Raw genomic sequence first — 21,245 nt, 5'->3', positions numbered from 1 at the left:
GGCGACAGAAAAATGGGAGAGAGAGAGGGTTGGCGGCAGTTCTAAGGTAAAGATCGGGTGGGGCTAGTGTTGCAACAAATTTGTGTGTTCTAGGGTTGAAGAAGCAGGAGGTTCGCTGGTTTTTTGTGGTGAGGGCTTTGGTGGAGTTAGGTGGTCGTTTGGTGTGAGGTGAAGAAGCAACAACTGGAATGGGTCTTCGACTGTCTGCTTAGCGTGTTCAAGCGTTCTAGAAGAAGAAGCTTGGTGTCGTTGGTTTCAGAGAAATTAGGGTGGGGTCCTGGGCTTGGATTTAGGAACAATAGGTTATTTTTTGGCTAAGGGAAATTGAGTTTATGTGGAAGATTCAAATTTGGGCCAAATTCTAGCCCAAGATCTTAGTCCTATTCTACAAATAGCATAAAATCTATACTATAAAATTTAAAACTAGTTCTAATGAGTAATATTATAATGTGAAACTATTGTTGGTATTTTTTCAAATTTCATACTAAAAATAAAAATAAAAATGGGATTAGATTAAAATCATCGAAAATTAAAATAATATTACCACCAAATATACTAATATTCTTGAAAATAAAGTGGAACTATTTTTGTATTTTTGACTTTTATGAAAGGTAGGTAAACTAAAAGTAACTAGATAAAATATCAATTAGCTAAATAAAAGAAAATATTTATGTAATTTTTATTTTTGTGATAAAATAAAGTAAAAGAGTCGAAACTAGTTAAAATAGCAATATTAGACCTAACCTAAATATTTAAATGCTAAAATGTATAAAATCTCGGGAATGGTAAAAAATTACATGTCTACAGCTGCCCCTCTTTGACTGGAAACATAAAGAGTTTTCAGACAAAGAACGACGAGACAGGTTTTTTGACCCGATCATTATTTATAGAGACCAAAAACTAAAAGAAAAGAGAATGTGACCAAATCTTGGTATCTGAGCTGCCTACATATCCTTGGCTATAAAGGAATCAGTCCACGTGTAGTTTAGAATTAGGAAGAGTGATGAAGTATACCGAGGTGGAGAGCCGATTAAGGTGTCGTCGAGGTTCCGATCCGCGGTTTCTGCCATTACATCAAAAATAAAAGGAAAAATTACAGCAAAAATAAAAGAAAAACACAAGATTCTATCTACTTCTTGTCTTGAAAAACTAATACCCGGTTCAAAAATTCATCTCTTGGAAAAGAACCGATGGCCAAAGAAAAACCAAGGGGATTATTGCCTAATAGGTTACATTTACTAACTACTCAAGGCTAAGAAAAAATTTTTGTGCTTTTCTGAGGACCTTAATCCCTCAAGAAAACTGTCTAGGAGATCCATCATCGGGAAAAGTCCAATTTTCTATTTATTTTTTTTAAACAAAAACTCTACACTAAGAACAACTACTAAGCTACGCTAGCACAGAAACTCACCCAAACAATCTCCTCACCTCACACTTAAAATTGTGCAATGTCTTCAATGCACACTGTAAATAACAAGAGAGTAAAAGAGACTCCCTGGTAGGCCAAAGGCCGAAGAAATAGCAGCTCACGAGGTACTCAGACTTCCCCAGGCATCGTCCTTTGTGTGGCATCCCACACTTAGTTCTCACCATCTAACTCGCTTTTGCACCCTTCCAATGGCTGCGCTTCCTATTCTTATAATCCTACAAAACAAAAGCAAATACTACAACAATAATAAGGAAAAACAACTAAAAGAAAACAGTAAAGATGGGTTGCCTCCCAACAAGTGTCTGATTTAATATCGCGGCACGACACTGCTACTCTGTTCAGGCTGGGCGCTTTCTCTTCTTCTTTCTCCCATTAAGCCTAGCCTTTTTACTCACTCTCAGAAGGTCTCCTCTTTCATCTCTAGCTCTTTTCTCAATCATCCTTACACACTCAGCTTGCAACACCACTTCCTCCAATTCAGTTGTCCCATCCGAATCACTATAATTCGCATAAGGACTTTGTTTTATCCCCTTCAGTTCTACCACAGCAATCATGCACAAGTCCTCATAATTCTTAGGGAGATTAAGTTCCTTGTACACATTAAAAGTGATTTCCTCGTCGCTAACTCTCATCTTCAAATTCCCTTCCCTAACATCAATAAGTGCTCCACCAGTAGCTAAAAATGGTCGCCCCATAATAATGGGCACTTCCTCATCTGCCTCATAATCAAGAACAATAAAATCAGCAGGAAGAATAAACTTTCCCACTCGAACTAACACATCCTCAATAATTCCTTCTGGCATAACTAATGACCTATCTACAAACTGTAAAGTGATTGCAGAAGGTTTAAGCACCCCAAATCCAAGTTGCTTGAACAAAGAGGATGGCATCAAATTTATACTAGCCCTTAAATCACACAGGGCTCTACCAATATCTTGTTTCCCGAGAGACAGAGGAATTGTGAAACACCCAAGATCCTTCAACTTAAGAGGAAGTTTACTCTGAAATCTAGTACTGCACTCTTTAGTAAGTGCAACTGTTTCAAACTCTATATGTCTTCGCTTGTTTGCCAAAATATCCCTAAGATACCTTGCATACTTAGTCACTTCCTGCAAAATTTCTACCAACGGCAAATTCACACGCACTTGGCTCAAAATATCTAAGAATTTCTTGTACATAGCATCATCTTTTTGCTTTTGAAGTCTTTGTGGAAATGGAGGTGGTGGCCTTGTCACAATTTCTGGCTTTTCTTTCTTATTCTCCTCGACGGGTTTAAGAACTAATTCTCCTTCAGGTCTAGTTGTATACTTCTTTTTCTCTGTAACTTCTTCTAATTCTTCCATTTCTCAAGGTAACCACATTGACTTGAGCCTTAGGATTAGGCTCAGTATCACTCGGGAGAGCTCTAGGAGGTCTAGTATTTTGATTTGCTGCTAACTGCCCTATTTGCCTCTTAAGATTTCTAAAATCGGTCCTGAGCTGTTGATTTTCAAGCAACAACTTCTTCATCAAGTCATTCGTACTCTCTTCTGTTTGTTGGGGTGGGTTCTGAGGTTGATTGAAATTTCCTTAGGGTCTATAATGATTTTGATGCAGCTAATTTGCACCCCATGAGAAGTTGGGATGATTCTTCCAATTTGGGTTGTAAGTGTTCTCATATTGTGCATTCAGATTCATTGAACCTCTGCTCTGTTGCCCCACATAGTATATAGATTCAGGATTCGTGGGGCACATGTCACTCATATGACTGTCACCACATAGTTTGCAGCAAATAGACATTTGTTGTACATGTTGCATCTGTTGTGTTTGTTGCATTGTCATTTTATTCATCTGATTTACTAATTTTGCTATATTGGCTATCATGGCTGAGACGTCATCAAGCTCAATCAACCCGACTGCCTTCTGTTTAATTGCCCTTCGTGAATCCCCATCTCCTTGCCAATTATGATCATTAGTAGTGAAGTTATTTAGCAAGAGTTGGATTTCACTGTACGGTCTAGCCATGCAACTACCCCCACAAGATGAATCAAGAGTCATCTTTGATGCCTCGTCTAGCCCATCAACAAAAGTGTGACCCAATACATCATCAGTCTGACAATGATGTGGGCAGTCTCTGAGTAGCTTCTTGTATCTTTCCCACGCTTGACGAAGTGTCTCATCATCCCGTTGTTTGAACCCAAGAATCTGACTCCTCAATGACTTTGTCTTCTTAGTGGGGAAAAACTTGATTAAGAATTTCCTTGCTAGATCATCCCAAGTGTGGATTGAGTTCGCGGGCTCCTTTTGCAACCATTCCTTAGCTTCCTCCAGCAGTGAAAATGGGAAAAGTGTCAGCCTGACATAGTCCTTGGAAACGTTTGGATAATTGTAAGTGTCCGTAATTTCCAAGAAATTCTGAATGTGCCTCTGCGGGTCTTCATGAGATAGACCCACATATTTCCCTGTGGACTGAATTAGTTTTACCATGTACTATTTGAGTTCAAAATGCCCTGTGATCTCAGGCTTCACAAAAGCCTGAGTCATATTAGCAAGATTGGGCCTTGCAGCTTCAATCACAGCACATTCTGCGTTACATGCCATCTTTATTGGCTATGGTTGTACTATAATGTCCAACTCTCCTTCTATTCTAGTTCTATCTTTGACTTCCCTCCTCACTCTGTGAAGTGTTAATTCAATTTCAGGATCCAGAGGAAGGAGATTGTTTGCGCTTCTACTCCTCCGCTTTCAAGAGAATAGTATGTGTTAACACAAACCAGGTAAACTGAAAATTTAAGCTTGAACAAAAAATTAATAAAAGCTTAACTCGGTCAAGTAGCTAATTTCTAAGTCCCCGGCTACGGCGCCAAACACTTGTTGTGGCCAAACGCACTCACACAAGTGCACGTGATCGTCAAGTAATAAAGTAGTGAGTAGAGTATCGTTCCCACGAAGACTTGTAATTAACTATTGACTGATTCAAACTCAATTAACTTATTGATTCAAGAGATTTTTCACAAAATATAGAAGTAACTACTTTACTACCTAAAACTATCAAGCAATGAATTAACTAGAAATCAATCGAACAAATAGCAATTTTGAATAACAATCAGTAGGAGAGAATATTCCAGGGTCACAGGTCAACTAACAATCGTGTTGCATTCTTGGCTTAAAATGACTAATTAATTTATCTAAATTGTTGATTGACAGGGTTGATATTGCTCATAGGAATCTATCAAATCCTTACTCGCCTATTCAAGCTAACTTAATACCTATATGTCTATGGAATTAAGATTAACAAAAATGCATTTATACTTCCTGTATTTCAACCAAGCAAGACAATTAGGTATATGTCTATCCTAATTGTGAATCCGTTCCCCGATGCCCGGGTTCATGAACTTGCTCTATTTAATTCTATATGCAATCTAGAATTCCCACTTTCGAGTTCAACTCTAGATTTGTAGATAGTATTTCACTGTTAGCTACTCAGCAAAATAATTGAGAACAGAATTAAATAAACAAACCAATATAATAAAACCAACTTCGTCAAATTAAACTTCAAACATCAACATTCATGTTTCACCCATGACCCTAGAACAATAGATTTCTTAGCCACGCATGCTCATAGTAACAATTTCAAGTAATTCCCAAGAATACATAAAAATCAATAAAAGAAGGAAAAAGTAAGAACTCAAGACGAATTCCGTGGTTCCCAAGCTTTGTCGTGGCTTTTTCTCCTCTCCCAATATGTTAGATGACTTAAAAGAGGTGTTTTTGGCTTATATATTGCGTACAAAAGTCGTGGGCCAAAGTTCTCCTAATCCTAGTCCGAATCTGCTTCAAGGATTGATGTTGGGATGGATACTTCGCATCCACCTCGTCCTCCGCTTCTCAGCTTTGCATGCTAGGGTGGATGCAGCATCCACCCTATGTTCCTCCATCTCAGCTTTGCCCAGGTGCGGATGCTATGGGGATGCTATGGGCCAACTTTACTGCTAAGGGGTGCACCAAGTAACCTTCTTCCCAAGGTTGGATGCGACGCATTCACCCTCTTCTCCTATAGTTGGAGCATCTTTTCTTCATATTTTTGCACTCCAAACACCCTAAATGATCACACACAATTCCATTAGTCATAAACCCAATAATTAAACCATGTTGGGCATTTCTAACACCAAATAGCATCAAAAAGCGGTTAAAACATGGGCAAAGTAACATCAAAACATATAGAAATATACCCAACATCAGTAATAAAATCAGGAAGGAACATCGAAAGAAATTGACACTCTTATTGCAACATCCACGAAATTGGATATAGATGAACCTGGTTCATCTATTGATCAGAAGTTGTATAGGGGAATGATTGGTTCTCTTTTGTATCTTACTGCTAGCAGACTTGACATTGTTTTCAGTATAGGTCTTTGTGCTCGATTTCAGGCAAATCCAAAGATGTCCCACTTAACTGTTGTCAAGAGAATATTGAGATACTTGAAAGGCACCAATAAATTTTGCCTTTTGGTATCCAAAAGGTAGTAATTTTAACCTAGTGGGATATGCTAATTATGCAGGGTTCCTTGTGGATAGGAAGAGCACCTCAGGTATGGCACACTTCCTTTGTTCATGTCTTGTGTCATGGGCTACTAAAAAGCAAAATTCAGTGGCCTTATCTACTGCTGAAGCGGAGTATGTTGTTGCTGCTTCATGTTAGGCTCAATTGTTGTGGATCAAACAACAATTATTGAACTTTGGAATTGATGTTGGTTTCATCCTTATTTTTTGTGATAACACTAGTGCTATTAGTATGACAAAGAACCCGGTTCTTCATAAGATAACTAAGCACATAGATGTTAGGCACTATTTTTTGAGGGACAACTATGAGAAAGGTTTGATCAATGTGGAGTTTTGTGCTACTGACAAGCAAATTGCTGACATCTTCACAAAAGCCTTAGGTAGAGATCACTTTGAGAGGAACAGGTTGAAATTAGGGTTAAACCAAAAAAATGAAAACATTGAAAAAATTTGATTAGAAAGTATGTAAATTGTGTATAATTAGATTAAATCTTGCTTAGTCTCATACTTTCCATAGTATACTCTTGTGCCATGTGTTAAAATGACTCATTAATCTCTAATGATATTTTCTCTATTTTGGCAAATTTAGACTTACACAAGAGAATTATCAGTGAAGAAAGTGGTTCATCAAGATAACACGGTATATTCTACACTTTGCATAATTTGAAATAACTATATTTGAATCATGAGCAGAGTTCTACCAAATACCAAAGTTCTTTTGAACTTATCTGTTACAAGTGAACCAGTTACGTTCAAGACTCCTGACCATATTAAACCACTTAGATTCTTTTAAGTCTGCTACTCAGGGGTAAGAAAGGTTCTTCCGAAACTGAACAGGTATCTTCTGATTCTAAAGTTTCTCCTGAGACAATTTCTAAAGTTGCTGCAAATTTTAAGAATATATTTTTAGGATCTATAGCAGGTGTTGAGACTACAGAATCTGGAGAAGTTGGTGGTAAAAACAAAAAAGACAAAAAGGAGAGTAAGGGTGCTAGGAGTACTGTGAGGGGAAAGGGGACAAGAGTGGCTAATTCTTCACCCACTCCTATGAGTTTAACCAAAGACGCGGGTGCAATGGTTGTTTGGGGATATGAACCTGGTTCATCTGTAGAGGAAACTCTCGCAAACCTGCTGAAGAAAGTGATTGAAATCTATAATCCAGCTTTTTGATAGAGTTATCAATGGCACCAAAGCTCATACCATTCCCTATGACATCATTCTCACAACTGTGCTTGCATATTTTAATGTATATATGGAAAAGTAGGAGGTTAGTACAAGCATGAATCATTTTTGGGTTAATACTCTGGTTGCTTACGATTATGAAGTCAATGTCACTCATAAAGAACCTAGTTCATCCAAAAGGTACCAGTGAATAGCAAGGTCAGAGCCTTGGTGCAAGAAATGGTGCTAAGGATGCTGAGATTGAAAGGCTGAAGAAGAGGTTGGTTGAGGTGGAGACTAAGAGAGATACTCTCATAACTGAGCTAGCAAGAGAAAAAGAGAAGAATGATGGCATTCTTCAAGGTATGCTGAAACTCCTCCAATTCAAAAACCAAGCACCTAGTTCTTCACAGCCTTAACTTCCTAGCCTAGTGTAGATTAACCAATGACCATATGGGGACATTTTGTTTATTTTGCTCATGTTTTCTGTATTTTTATTTGTTCTTATGCTTTGTAGTATAATCTTATCAATCATCAATGAAATTCACTGTTTTTGCTCTAACTGATTGTTTATATTTCTTTGATGGTTAAAATTCTTAGCTTTGATCTATGATGATTAATCCATGTTTGCATTTGAAGTAGCCCTAGTGGCCATGAGTAAGTTTTAAAATCTAGTTATCTCACATTTTTTATGCAACTTTTCGATGATGCCAAAAGGAGAAAAAAGGTTATGCTTTAAATAAGTGTTGTTTAGCTTTGAACAAATAATGTTTGTAACCTAATATACCTGGTCCTTGATGATAAGTGATAAAAAGAAAAAATGTTTCAAACATTGTGTTGATGTTGAGCTGAGTAGAAACAAGGCCTAAGCTTATGAAAAGCACAGAGTTTGTCATCATCAAAAAGGGGAAATTTGTTGGCCTAAGTAAAGGTTAGTTTTGAAAACTGACAAAGGAACTCAGGCATGAACCAGGTCCATCTCTTGTGTGCATAGAAACGGGCAGATTCGAGCATGTGGGATGTACGTGAAGTAGATAAGCTTAAATTGGTATATTTAGTATCTCCTGATCGAAAAGGTTGCACAATTGATAAGGAGAAGGACTCCTTAATCAAAGAGAACACTATCCAAGATAGGGAAGGAGTTAGAAGTTGAAATCAACTAGAACTCTTCCTCCAAGGCAGAGTAGTATTAGAATTCTAGTTATTTCTTCATCTACCAACTCTATAAATTGCAGGATCTTCTCACTTTACAAGTGTTGCACAAAAATGCAAAAGTTAAACGTGAATTGAGAGCAAAATAGCAAGGCTTTTTGCAAGTAGTTCGTGTGTGATTCAAGTGTGCAAACCTGAAGCTACATGAACCAGATTGAAGAACCAGCTCCATAAAGAGTTTTATGTGTCTTTCTTTATTTCTAGTTCAATTGTAGTAGGTGTATTCATATTGTACCTTTCAGCTTTATCTAAAAGCAATTGTAATAAGTACTTTGAGTATTCAAGTTAGAGTTAACTTGAAGTAATCACAATAGTTAGAGGTTGGTTGCTACAACGGGATTAGAGGTAATCCTTAGGTTTACAAAATGTTTTGTAAATGTTGTTTTGGCTCAGTGATTTAGTAAAGTATTGGGGAAAATTCTACTGAGTAGTAGGTCGTGGTTTTTTTCACCTTTTGAGTCGGGTGTTTTCCACGTAAAAATACTTGTGTTCTTTACTTTCTACATTTATTATTCCATAATAGTAGTAGAAGGAACACATGCTTTCCCCAATCATAAGCAACCACAATTGATATGTGAGGCCATCAATGAACCTTCTAATCCTCTCCCTATCAGTGGGAACCAACTAAACTGCATGACGAGCCAACTCTAAAAACCTCATCTCGTACTAAGTCATATACATGCCCTCCGAACGTAGCTGCTCAAACTGTCTGCGCAGCTCCTCTGTGCTAGACTACGGTACGAACTTCTCCTAGAAAAGAACAGAGAACTCCTGCCATGTAAGTAGTGTTGCACTGACCGGCTTGCGCCTCTCATAAGCCTCCCACCATCTGAAGGCATCCCAGTAAACTTAAAAGTAGTGAAAGAGACCTCACTGGTCTCCACCAAAATACCTGTCGTGCGAAGAATCTACTGGCACTTATCCAAGAAGCCCTAGGCATCCTCTGACTCAACCCCGCTAAATTATGGAGGCTGGAGCCTCCCAAATCTCACCAATATCCTCTGCTCATCATCAGTTTGAGCCTAGGCAGCTACAACTGGCTGGGGTGGTGACACCGCTATGTCTGAAGTCCTTCAAGACTGGTGCACACAGTCAAAATCTGAGCCAAATCCTCCTGAAGGCATGGAATCATGATGGGCACAACTGGTGCTTGAGCTAGCCCCACTATCTCAATTGTATCTGGTACCTGCTCCTGAGCTGGAGCGACTGATGGGTTTGTAGGTGTTGCTCTAGAAGATGTACGAGCTCCACCCTTGCCCCTGATGCGGCCCGTACTGCAACTTTACACTCTCACGGCCCTAGATGGCGGTACTGGTGGCTGCCTATCTTGTCTGGTAGCATGTGTCCTCACCATCTGTGAGAGAATAAAATAACAGAAGTTTAGTTACCAAAATCAACAAATTCGCACGACAAGAATACAAGAATGTGAAGTTTCCTAAGAGTTCGGTAGCCTCTCGAAGATAAGTGCAGACGTCTCTGTACCGATCCGCAAGACTATACTAAACCTGCTCATGACCCGTGCGACCTATGTAAACTAGGCTCTGATACCAACTTGTCACGACCCAAAACCAACCCGTCGTGATGGCGCCTATCATAGAACTAGGCAAGCCGACTACTCAGACATTCCCAACACTCTAAAGCTTTGAAAGATATAGAAGCAGTTAAATTTAAGGAAAACCTTTTAAAACAGAATGAGAAATCACAACTCAATATAAAATCTCTCCCAAAATTGCGGCATCACCGAGTACATGAGCATCTATATAGGGATATAGTCTAATACAACGTCTAGAGAATAAAACTGAAACATAAAATGAAGATAAAGGAAGAGAGTCAAGGTCTATGCATGCCAAGAATCTACCTCGATAATCTCCGAAGATCCGGACTCCACAACTCAACAGCCACCGTGACCGGAAGCACCTGGATCTGCACATGAGATGCAGGGTGTAGCATGAGTACAACTAACTTAATAAGTAACAAATCCAACCTTAGGCCTTAAAGTGGTGATGAACTCAGCATGTATAGTTCAATATAGAAATAACATTACAGAAATATAGGCATGCTTTCAAGTTCAATAGTTAAATTAAATACAAGTGAGATGGATAAATTCTGAATGATATGGGGAATATAACCTCTCTACATCTACATGTCAATGCACATGTTGTATGTGATGCACCATGTTGAAAGCCTCGTATACTCACACTCTCAAAATACTCAATCACTCAGTACTACATATGGCCAATCCAGTCCAAGGGAGATCCATCCCATATACATATACATCAACTGACAATCAGTCATTCGGTATTGTATAAGGCCAATGTAGCCCAAGGGAATATCCATCCCCAGAAATAAATGATTCGAACAAGATCCATGTCCAGGAAAGATCCATCCCTCAATATAAATCAACTGCGCTCACTGGGGGTGTATACAGACTCCAGATGGGGGTCCTTCAGCCAAGCACTATCATAAGCCAGATCCAAGCATAAATCAATAAAATATGTTGCGGCGTGTAGCCCGGTCCCATAAATGTCAATGATAATCAGGCTTTCGACCTCACTCAGTCATCAATCTCTCCAGTCTCTCTCTCTGAGCTCACAATGTCGTGAAACTAGCCTAAGAATGATGATATGATATAGCAATAAATAGCAACGGAGACTGAGATATGATATGCAATGAATAAATATGACTGAGTACGAAATTTCAATGTAATCAATAAGTTAACAGCAAGGAAATGACCATTATGGGTCTCAACAGTACCAGCAATAGCCTAAACATGATTTCTAGCATGATTGGTAGCTCAATTGCTTTAGCACATAATGAAAACATGGATATCAACAAGATAAATCCACTATACAATTCCATGGAATCGACCAGGTCACAGCTCTCACGGTGCACGACCACACGCCCGTCACTTGGCACGTGCATCACCTCAACACCAATCATATACACATAATTCAGGGTTTTGAACCGCGCAAAGTTTAGAAGTGTTACTTACCTCAGACAGTGCAAACCTCTACTCCAACACACCCTTACCTGGTAAAACGGCCTTTGAATGCCTCGAATCTAGCCACAAACAATTCAATACAATCAACACGAGCTAGAGGAATCAATTCCATAAGAAAATACTAAGCTCTAAATCTAAAATCAAAAGGTCAATTTAAAAGTCGATCCTTGGGCCCACGTCTCGAAATCGGGTAAAAAATCACAAAATCAAAACGCTCATTCGACAACGAGTCCACCCGTACAAAAATTACAAAAATCCGATACTAAAATTTTGATCAAAACCTCAAAAATTAGCCTAAGAACTTTTCTCCACTTTTCACAATTTTTCATCCTAAATCACAAATTTAACAATGAAATCAAAGCCATAATCATGGAAATTAACCAAAATTAGGTAAGAATCACTTACCCCAATCACTCACGTGAAAATATCTCTAAAAATCGCCTACCACCAAGCTCCCAAAATCAATTTTGTGTTATGAATTCAAACCCTCGTTTTGAAATATTTAAAGTTTTGCCTAGTTATCCTTCATGGCGAACGCGACCATTTTCCCGCGTTCACGTAGCACAAAATTGTCTTCCCCTCTAGCTTACCTTGCGTGAACGCAGAGACCACCACGCGAACGCGTACCACAGGTTTCTCCAACCTACGCGATCGCGTCTCACCTCATGCGATCGCGAAACACAAACGCGTGATACCCAGTTGCAACCTCACCTCTTCGCAAACACGGCAATGCCTACGCGTTTCGCGACGTACAAGTTAGCCAAACCTAAGCCAACACGTACCATCACTCGCGAACGCATAGGGAAAAATCACCACTGTCCCAAACAAGCCTACGCGATCGCGGACCTATCCACGCTATCGCGTATAAGGAAACCAGGTACAGACACCAGAAAATCTTCAGCCATAACATCAAGTCCAAATTCGATATGTTAACCATCTGAAACTCACCCGAGACCCCCGGGACCTCAACAAAACATACCATCAAGTTCCAAAACATCATGCGAACTTAGTTGAGCCCTCAAATCACATCAAACAACATCAAAAATACGAATCGCACCCCAATTCAAGCCTATTGAAACTAAGGAAATTCTAACTTCTACAAACGATGTCGAAACCTATCAAATCACGTCCGATGGATCCCAGTATTTCCACAAAAGTCACAAATTACACCACGAACCTACTCTAACTTCCGGAGCCCCAATCCGAGCCCGGTAACCACAAAGACCACTCTCGGTCAAACTTCCAAATTTTCAACTTTTGTCATTTCAAGCCTAATTCCACTACGGACCTCCAAATCACAATACAGACTCGCTCCTAAATCTAAAATCACCCAACAGAGCTAACGAAACCATCCAAACTCTATTCCGGAGTTGTTTATATATAAGTCAACATCCGCTCAACCTTTTCAACTTAAGCTTTCAACCTTGAGACTAAGTATCTCAATTCATTTCGAAATCCCTCCGGGCCCGAACCGACTACCCCGACAAGTCACATAACAGCTATTAAACATAAAATAAGTAGTAAAAAGGGGGAATGGGGCTACAACCCTCAAAATGATCGGTCGGGTCATTACATTTATCAATTACAGTACAATACCATACAGTCAAACCAAATAATAAAATATTATTAAATAATATCAAACAATACAATCTATCCAAACATTATATACTCAAAATAATACAATACATTATGAAATGGTGGGTAACAACCATCCAAACCTGTTATGGCACAAAAGATAAATTTATAGTAAAATATATACATGAAATAAATTTATGTATTACGCAGTATAATTTTACAGTGAGGGACTGACATTATGACGGTGTCTCTACATACGACATCTCGTGTTATATCAAATCAATTAGTTTAATTTACTAAATTAAAAATTAATACAAAAAATACATACTAACACTTAATGTTAATGATAAATATGCATATAAAATTTGTTTAATTTTATATAAATACTTGGTGCAGATAAGTAGGTTGTGTTCATTTAGAGGAAAAGATTGATTTTCTACTATATTTGATTTTAATTAATTTTTGTGGTTTCGACTATTTTTTCCTTAAACGTGTCACGATTTTATCGCCATTTTTGAAGAAGCTACAATTGAAGAAGGAGGGTGTATCCATGCTTTATTTAAAAGAGTAGATAGAGATAAACAGCCAGTAGTAAAATAACCTACTTCCCTTAAAACAAAATAGCAAAATGTGGCAATAAAGCTAGTATAATAAGAGGGCGCATATACAAACTTACTTGGTTTTCTCTTCTTCACTTGAAAAGTAGGAAGATTCCATCTGTCAGTGTTAAATAAACCTTTAACCTGTCAAGGTAAGGTATCAAAAATAATGTTAATGTAAATTGTACCACACTTGTGGCTCAAGGAAGCCATTCCATTAACAACTTTGTTTGCTTCCCCGAAGTAATGTCTGATGATTATCCCATTGTCTTGCACCAAGGTTTTTACCTGTCTTACGTTATTGGCAATCCTCCGCAGAGAAGGTCAAGTACCAGTGGCACAATTTTGCAGGAGTAATAAATCAGTTTCACCAATGATAAGATTGTGACCTCTTTGTATGCACTAATTGATGCCAAATAATAATGCACAAGCTTCTGCCAGTGGCTTATACCTTATTCCAAAGGTTTGGAGTATGCCATCATGAAATTATCCATACAATCTCTAAGAGTCTATGAAGAGGACATATTTTAACTTCTTTTCTTTTTGCATATTCATTCATATGATCTTATCGTAAATCTTTTACATGGCAATGATTTTTGTGTAGTAACTTAAACTATTAATACGACATGGTCTCATAGTAAATGATTAACTAAAGCGTGTTGATTAGAATGCTTTCTTTAGCACATGATCAGCAGAAACATTTGAATAAACTCAAACTTGAATTTGAAAATAGGTAATTTTTTAAAATGCGTGTCCTCATATTTATGGGGTATCATTATCGCCATTTATTAACTAAAATAATAAATTTCAATTTTGATCCATTTATGTATATTTCTCTCATACACATCATGAATTCAGCCCTGAAAGGATCATTTGTGGTGTTTTTATTTCCGGATCCATTGCCTATATCGCCTGTCTACTTACTATCCGATCTAAACTTCCCCACTGAAGTTATGTTATCGGTTCCAAGAACCGTTTGCATTGTGGGTAAGCCAAGACGGGCTCGAACTCCACCATTTGAATTATTCGAGACCGCCGATATTGCTTGTTGAAGTTAGGTCATTATCCAGTCTTGTCTTGAGAGGTGGTTCATAATTTTTCCTTGTTGCGCTCTCAAAACCTTCATGATATCAACTACAGACTCATCATCCAAATTATCAGGAGTAGGACTTCTCGCATGCCGAGCATTTCTTTCCATCAGACTTGGAGTTGATTCGTTCCATTATGGTTAGTTTCACTAGTCGAATCATTGTCACACCCCAATCTTGGGGGTGTGGCCGACACACTACGCCTGAAGGCCCATGCAAACCAACTGTAGTACTTAGGTCCTCCACCAAGGAACTTGAGCCGATAAGGCCTCCAAACAGCATAATAAAAATAAAAATGCAAAATAACCTACAGGCATATGGGCCCCAACACGAAATATATACATAGTACCAAGGACGAAAAGGCCATAACAATACGTATACACACTGAGCATTAGTATACAAGCCTCTAAGAGTATCATAGTACATACATAGGTTGGGACAGGGCCTCGTCGTACCCGAAGTGCCAAAATTATTCACAATAGTACCTATCTACTCTTGCATGGAAACTCCGTAGAAGTGGGGTGAGACAACCAACAACTTGTTAGAAAAATAATAAACAAAATTGGCTTTGAGGCATGAAAATCGACTGTCCTTAAAGAGTTATCGCTTGTATACTAATTTAGGGAAAATACAAAACGATTCTCTTCAGGATACAACAAAGCCTGCAGTAACACTTGTGATTTTCTATATTCACTTCGTTGGAATTCTTGTGTATTTATAGGCAACCAACAGACCTTTTCTGATAGGATGTCTTGTTTCACAAACAGACACGACTATTTATTCGAATTTTGAATTTAAAATTCAAATAAATAATTAACTCTAGGATCTCGTGTCTGTTGAGTCAGTCTCGTGCCTATTGAGACAATCTCATGCCTGTTGAGTCAGTCTCGTGCTTGTTGAGACAATCTCGTGCCTGTTGAGACAAACTCGTACCTGTTGAGTCAATCTCGTGCCTGTTGAGACAAACTCGTACCTGCTGAGTCAATCTCGTGCCTGTTGAGACAAACTCGTGCCTGTTGAGTCAATCTCGTGTCTGTTATGCGCTATTTCATAATGATCAGTTCCGAGGCTAACAGGCACGGTACGAGTAAGAAACGTCCCACTTCCAACTTGCCAATAACAAACTATCTTACAATCCCCCACTAGTTTGTTATTTCACTTCATAACACTTGTGAATAATTGAAAGTATCTTTTACAGATTTGAACCTTCCTTTAGTGTAAGTATTTTAAAGTTTTGACGAAATTAATGGTATCTTAAGATTTGAACCACAAATCCTTGTGCCAAAACCGAAAATACCACACACACAGCGTTATCTAGTAGCTTAGAAAATCCAGTATTTGCTTTAGCACGTTTACGGCCATGTGCTCATCCTGAATTCATGAATATTTACAAGATCAACCCTTTAAATCTTGCTAGAAGCGGCACCACTTCAATTTTCATATAGGTGAAATTAGTTAATATGTCCCTGTTACTCCAGACATTAATAATTCCATTAAGATTAATCAACATCTTCATGTAACAGTATGCACTTTGGAGTTTGTCTTTATGCCCCTGTTATAACAAGCATTTAACAACTCCTTAACTCGTCATATAACAGTAAGTAGTACATTAGAATTAGGGCTCCTAAAGAGGAGATCAGTGCTTAAACAATACAAGTAACTTGTTATTACCCATTGAACTTATATTGTTAGAGTGTATACTAACTCAAAGTGGGGTTCCTATTCCTTGTATTTAATTTAAGGGTCTCAGCCCCATCTCTCCACAAGTTTGGTGTACTACATCTCTACCTAATGGCTTCGTAAGTGGATCAGCCAAATTCTTATTTGATCTCACATATATTATAGCTATAGCTCCATTTGTAATTAATTCTCTTATATAAGCATGTCTCAAGCTTATATGTCTCGATTTCCCATTATATATTTTATTGTGAGCAACACACATTGTAGTCTCACTATCACAGAATATGGAAATGGCTGGCATAGGTTGTGGCCACAACTTTATATCAAGTAACATATTCCTCAGCCATTCTGCTTCTTTTCCAGCAGCTGCTAATGCAATAAATTCAGATTCCATAGTAGAATGGGAAATACATGTTTGTTTCTTAGATGCCCAACTAATGGCTCCACCACCTAGAGTAAATATCCATCCTGATGTGGATTTATTATCATTAACACTTGTAATCCAACTTGCATCAGAATATCCCTCTAATACATTAGGAAAACCATTATAGCAAATACCTAAGTGCTTTGTATATTTTAAATATCCAAGTACTATACTTATTGCTTTCCAATGATCATTACTTGGATTACTGGTAAACCTTGAAAGTTTACAAATAGCAAATGCAATGTCGGGTCTAGTGCAATGCATTGCATACATCATACTGCCTATCGCACTTGCATACTCCAACTGTGCTACTGCTCTTCCAGTATTTAAAGTTAGCTTAACACTAGAATCATAAGGAGTATTATACCCCTTTATTCCTAAATGACTGAATTTAGTAAGGATTTTATCTATATAATGTGCTTGTGACAAAGTCACTTGCTTGTTATCTCTTTTGACCTTGATTCCCAAAATAGTATCAACTTCATTTAAATCCTTCATTTTAACAACTGAGGTTAGATACCTTTTGGTCTCGGTAATTCCTTGTAGATTCGTACCAAAAATCAGCATGTCATCGACATATAAACAAATTATTACTCCATATTCTTTTGTAAATTTAGAGTAAATGCACTTGTCTGCATTATTATGTACGAATCCGGTTGATAGTATTACACTATCAAATCTTTCATGCCACTGTTTAGGCGCTTGTTTAAGACCATAAAGAGACTTTATCAATTTACAAACTTTCTTCTCGTTTCCCGGAAGAACAAATCCTTCAGGTTGTTGCATATATATTTCTTCACTAAGGTTCCCATTTAAAAAGGTTGTTTTAACAGCCATTTGATGTACGTAAAGATCATAGATAGAGTCCAAGGATAAAAGGACTCTAATCGATGTTATTCTTGCAACAGGAGCATATATATCAAAATAGTCTATGCCTTCCTTTTGAGTGAAACCTTTTGCAACTAACGCTTTGAAGGTTTGGACAGAACCATCTGTATTGTACTTTCTCCTAAAGACTCACTTACAACCTATAGGTTTTGATCCAAGAGGAAGATCAACCAAAACCCAAGTGTTGTTGGATATAATTGAGTCCATTTCATCATTAATGGCCTCTTTCCAAAAAGCAGCGTCTCTAGAAGACATTGCTTTTTGAAACGTCTTTGGGTCTTCTTCAACATTTAATACAATTGGAATTTGATTACAAACGTTTGTCCTATCTCCTTCAACAAGAAATACTATAGATTGTGAAGAAATAAAATCAGAACCAAGATGTTTTTCCTTTCTTATTCTTTGGCTTTTCCTTGGTTCTATCTACATATCATCACTTCTTTCCTTAGTTTTAATAATTTCAGAAAGCGACAATTTATTAGCATCAATACGTTTTCCATTTATTTCAGTCATTTCATCAACATTGTCACTTATAAATCTATTTTCAATAAATTCAACATGTATAGATTCTATAATGACATTAGATTCTAGATCTAGCAGTCTATAAGCTTTGGAGTGTTGTGCATATCCTATAAAAACACTTTTAATTCCTCTAGGACCCAATTTTGTTCTTTGATGGTCAGGTACTCTATAATAGGATATACACCCCCACACTTTAAAATAATTTAAATTTGGTTTTCTACCATTCCAAAGCTCATAAGGCGAAATATGCATACTCTTTGAAGGCACTCTATTTAAAATATAACATGCAGTTAGTAGTGCTTCACCCCATAAATTATGTGGCAAATGTGCATTAAGTAACATAGCATTAACCATATCCACCAAAGTTCTATTTTTTCTTTCCGCTAACCCATTTTGTTGAGGAGTATAAGGGGCACTCATTTGATGTATTAGGCCATGCTCTTCACAGAACTTATTAAATTCGTTAGGAAAATATTCTCCGCCTCTATCACTTCGAATAATTTTAATTTTCCTACTCCTTTGATTTTCCACAATAGACTTGTATTCTTTAAACTTTTGAAAAGCTTCGTCCTTAGTTCTAAGTAGGTAAACATATGTAAATCTAGAGAAGTCGTCTATAAAAGTAATAAAATATCTTTTGCCTCCTCTAGTTAATTCTCCATTTAATTCACACAAGTCTGAATGTAATAAATCTAATAGTTCTGTAGATCTTTCAACTTTACGAAATGGTTTCTTTGTCATCTTTGCTTGTATGCAAATTTCACATTTTATATGTTGAGTTTTACATGAGATATAACCATTTTTGGACATATAATTCAAGGAGCCAAAATTTAAATGTCCTAGTCTAGCATGCCATAAACAAGAATCAGACTCAACGATGTAAGCAGAAACATAATTTATTTCATTAATACTCAATTTGAACATGTCGTTACAGTTATAGCCTTTTCCAACAAAAACACCATTCTTAGACACTATTACATGATCAGACTCAATAACTATCTTGAAGCCTTTCTTTGACAGCAAAGCAGCGGACATTAAGTTTTTCTTCATATCAGGAACATGATACACATTCAGTAACGTCAACTTCTGGCCAGATGTGAAGTTAATCTCAATACTTCCTTTTCCAGCAACATCTGCCGCAACATGGTTTCCCATCAAGACTTGTTCAGAATCCTGCACTTCTGCATATGTCTTGAAAATCTTCTTGTCATAACAGACATGAATAGTAGCACCCGAATCTAGCCACCAGTCTTGAGTATTTGTAGCAGCGGTAGCCACATTCAACTCTGTGACCATACCAATTTGCATTGCGGAAACCATGGCAACCAGTCCTTGGGTAGAATTTTCCACTATGTTTGCCTTTTCAGAATTTCCAGATTTTTCAATCTTTCTAGACTTTTCGGTATTGCCTGCATTGAAATTTATTCATGCCTTTCTATATCTGCAGTCCCGAATCATATGGCCTTTCTTTCCACAATGATGACAACTAAAGTTCTTTCTCTTTTTAAAAGAAGACTTTTTGGAAACTTTCAGATGTTTGTTCCCACTTCCTGAACCATTCTGACTGACAAAATTGACTGCGGAACTCGAAGGCTGACTAATAACATCACGAGCACGAGTCTCACTTTCAATTTGAATGTGAGTACGAAATTGTTCCACAGTCATTTTATCCATAGAATGTAGGATTTTCTTTCTATAGTCATTCCAAGAGGAAGGCAATTTCGAAAGAATAGCACCTATTTGAAGTGCATCAGGAATTTTAACTTCAAGATCACTTAGTTTTGATACTAAGATTTGCAGTTCATGAATCTGATCCATTATAGGCCTAATATCAAATATTTTAAATTTAAAGTACTGCAGAGCCAGGAATTTGTCAATACCTCGTTTTTCATTCTGGTATGCAGTTTGTAGAGCAGTCCAAATCTCTCTTGGTGACTTCAGATTGCAGTAAAGATCATAGAGTCGATCTGTCAAAGTATTCAGAATATGGCCGCGACACAACAGTTCATCATGTTCTCGTTTCTTCCTTTCTTCCTTGACTACGTCAGAATCTTCTGATGTGGGCTCAGGCATCGGAGGCAAGGCAGAATCAAGAACATAGTAGATATTGAGGGCGGACAACAAGAATATCATCTTGTCTCTCCAACGGGTAAAGTTCGTTCCATCAAAGCGATCAAGTTTGATGAACTCCTTCGGATTCTCAACAACAGACATCAATTTCTCCATAGCAGAATAACTCTTTAAGATTGTTAGAAAAATAATAAACAAAATTGGCTTTGAGGCGTGAAAATCGACTGTCCTTAAAGAGTTATCGCCTGTATACTAATTTAGGGAAAATACAAAACGATTCTCTTCAGGATACAACAAAGCATGCAGTAACACTTGTGATTTTCTATATTCACTTCGTTGGAATTCTTGTGTATTTATAGGCAACCAACAGACCCTTTCTGATAGGATGTCTTGTTTCACAAACAGACACGACTATTTATTCGAATTTTGAATTTAAAATTCAAATAAATAATTAACTCTAGGATCTCGTGTCTGTTGAGTCAGTCTCGTGCCTATTGAGACAATCTCGTGCCTGTTGAGTCAGTCTCGTGCCTGTTGAGACAATCTCGTGCCTGTTGAGTCAGTCTCATGCCTGTTGAGACAATCTCGTGCCTGTTGAGACAAACTCGTACCTGTTGAGTCAATCTCGTGCATGTTATGCGCTATTTCATAATGACCAGTTCCGAGGCTAACAGGCACGGTACGAGTAAGAAACGTCTCACTTCCAACTTGTCAATAACAAACTATCTTACACAACTAAGATGGGCATCATCTGAGGAGGTATGTCACCCGATCTATCTATACCCGTGGGCATGAACACAACACCTCAGAAACAAGGGCATCAGTACGAAAGATGTACCAAATATGTGAGGCATGTGAAAACAAAAGATATAGTACAAGAAAAATGAATACAACAATTCACCCGGACTCTAAAAGAAGCCGTTGAGGTCATACAACTGTTGTAACCATGAACAAAAGTATATGCATATTTTGTAAAAATCAAGCCATTCAATGAGGCCATACAATATAGTATTAAGCTGCTTGTAGAACAAATTAAATCATACCGTACCCAGCC

General features: G+C 37.7%; 2 protein-coding genes across 2 annotated transcripts; both read right to left on the bottom strand.

Moving 5' to 3' along the window:
• Positions 1-1,767: 1,767 nt before the first annotated feature.
• Positions 1,768-2,772, bottom strand: LOC107811152 (uncharacterized). The gene has a single exon (XM_016636031.2). The coding sequence runs from the start codon at positions 2,770-2,772 to the stop codon at positions 1,768-1,770; it is 1,005 nt and encodes a 334-aa protein (XP_016491517.2).
• A 13,222-nt stretch (positions 2,773-15,994) lies between these two features.
• On the bottom strand, positions 15,995-20,194 carry LOC142176513 (uncharacterized). Its single transcript, XM_075244444.1, has 4 exons — positions 19,669-20,194; positions 18,975-19,530; positions 16,718-17,720; positions 15,995-16,159 (listed from the first exon to the last, which is right to left on the bottom strand). The coding sequence occupies exons 1-4, from the start codon at positions 20,192-20,194 to the stop codon at positions 15,995-15,997; spliced, it is 2,250 nt and encodes a 749-aa protein (XP_075100545.1).
• Positions 20,195-21,245: the final 1,051 nt, after the last annotated feature.

This window comes from Nicotiana tabacum, chromosome 3 (assembly GCF_000715075.1).
Source record: "Nicotiana tabacum cultivar K326 chromosome 3, ASM71507v2, whole genome shotgun sequence".
Classification (NCBI taxonomy): domain Eukaryota; kingdom Viridiplantae; phylum Streptophyta; class Magnoliopsida; order Solanales; family Solanaceae; genus Nicotiana; species Nicotiana tabacum.
Note: the sequence above shows the minus strand (reverse complement) of the source record. Positions and strands in the feature narration are given on the sequence as shown.

Excerpts from the sequence above, each read along its gene's own strand:
- LOC107811152 (XM_016636031.2), bottom strand. The coding sequence starts at position 2,772 with ATGGAAGAATTAGAAGAAGTTACAGAGAAAAAGAAGTATACAACTAGA.
- LOC142176513 (XM_075244444.1), bottom strand. The coding sequence starts at position 20,194 with ATGCCTGAGCCCACATCAGAAGATTCTGACGTAGTCAAGGAAGAAAGG. Across the intron at positions 19,531-19,668 it reads CAGTCAGAATGGTTCAGGAA|GCAATACCGAAAAGTCTAGA; the intron begins GTGGGAACAAAC and ends ATTTCAATGCAG. Across the intron at positions 17,721-18,974 it reads GAGTCTGATTCTTGTTTATG|GAGAAAGTACAATACAGATG; the intron begins GCATGCTAGACT and ends GTGAGTCTTTAG.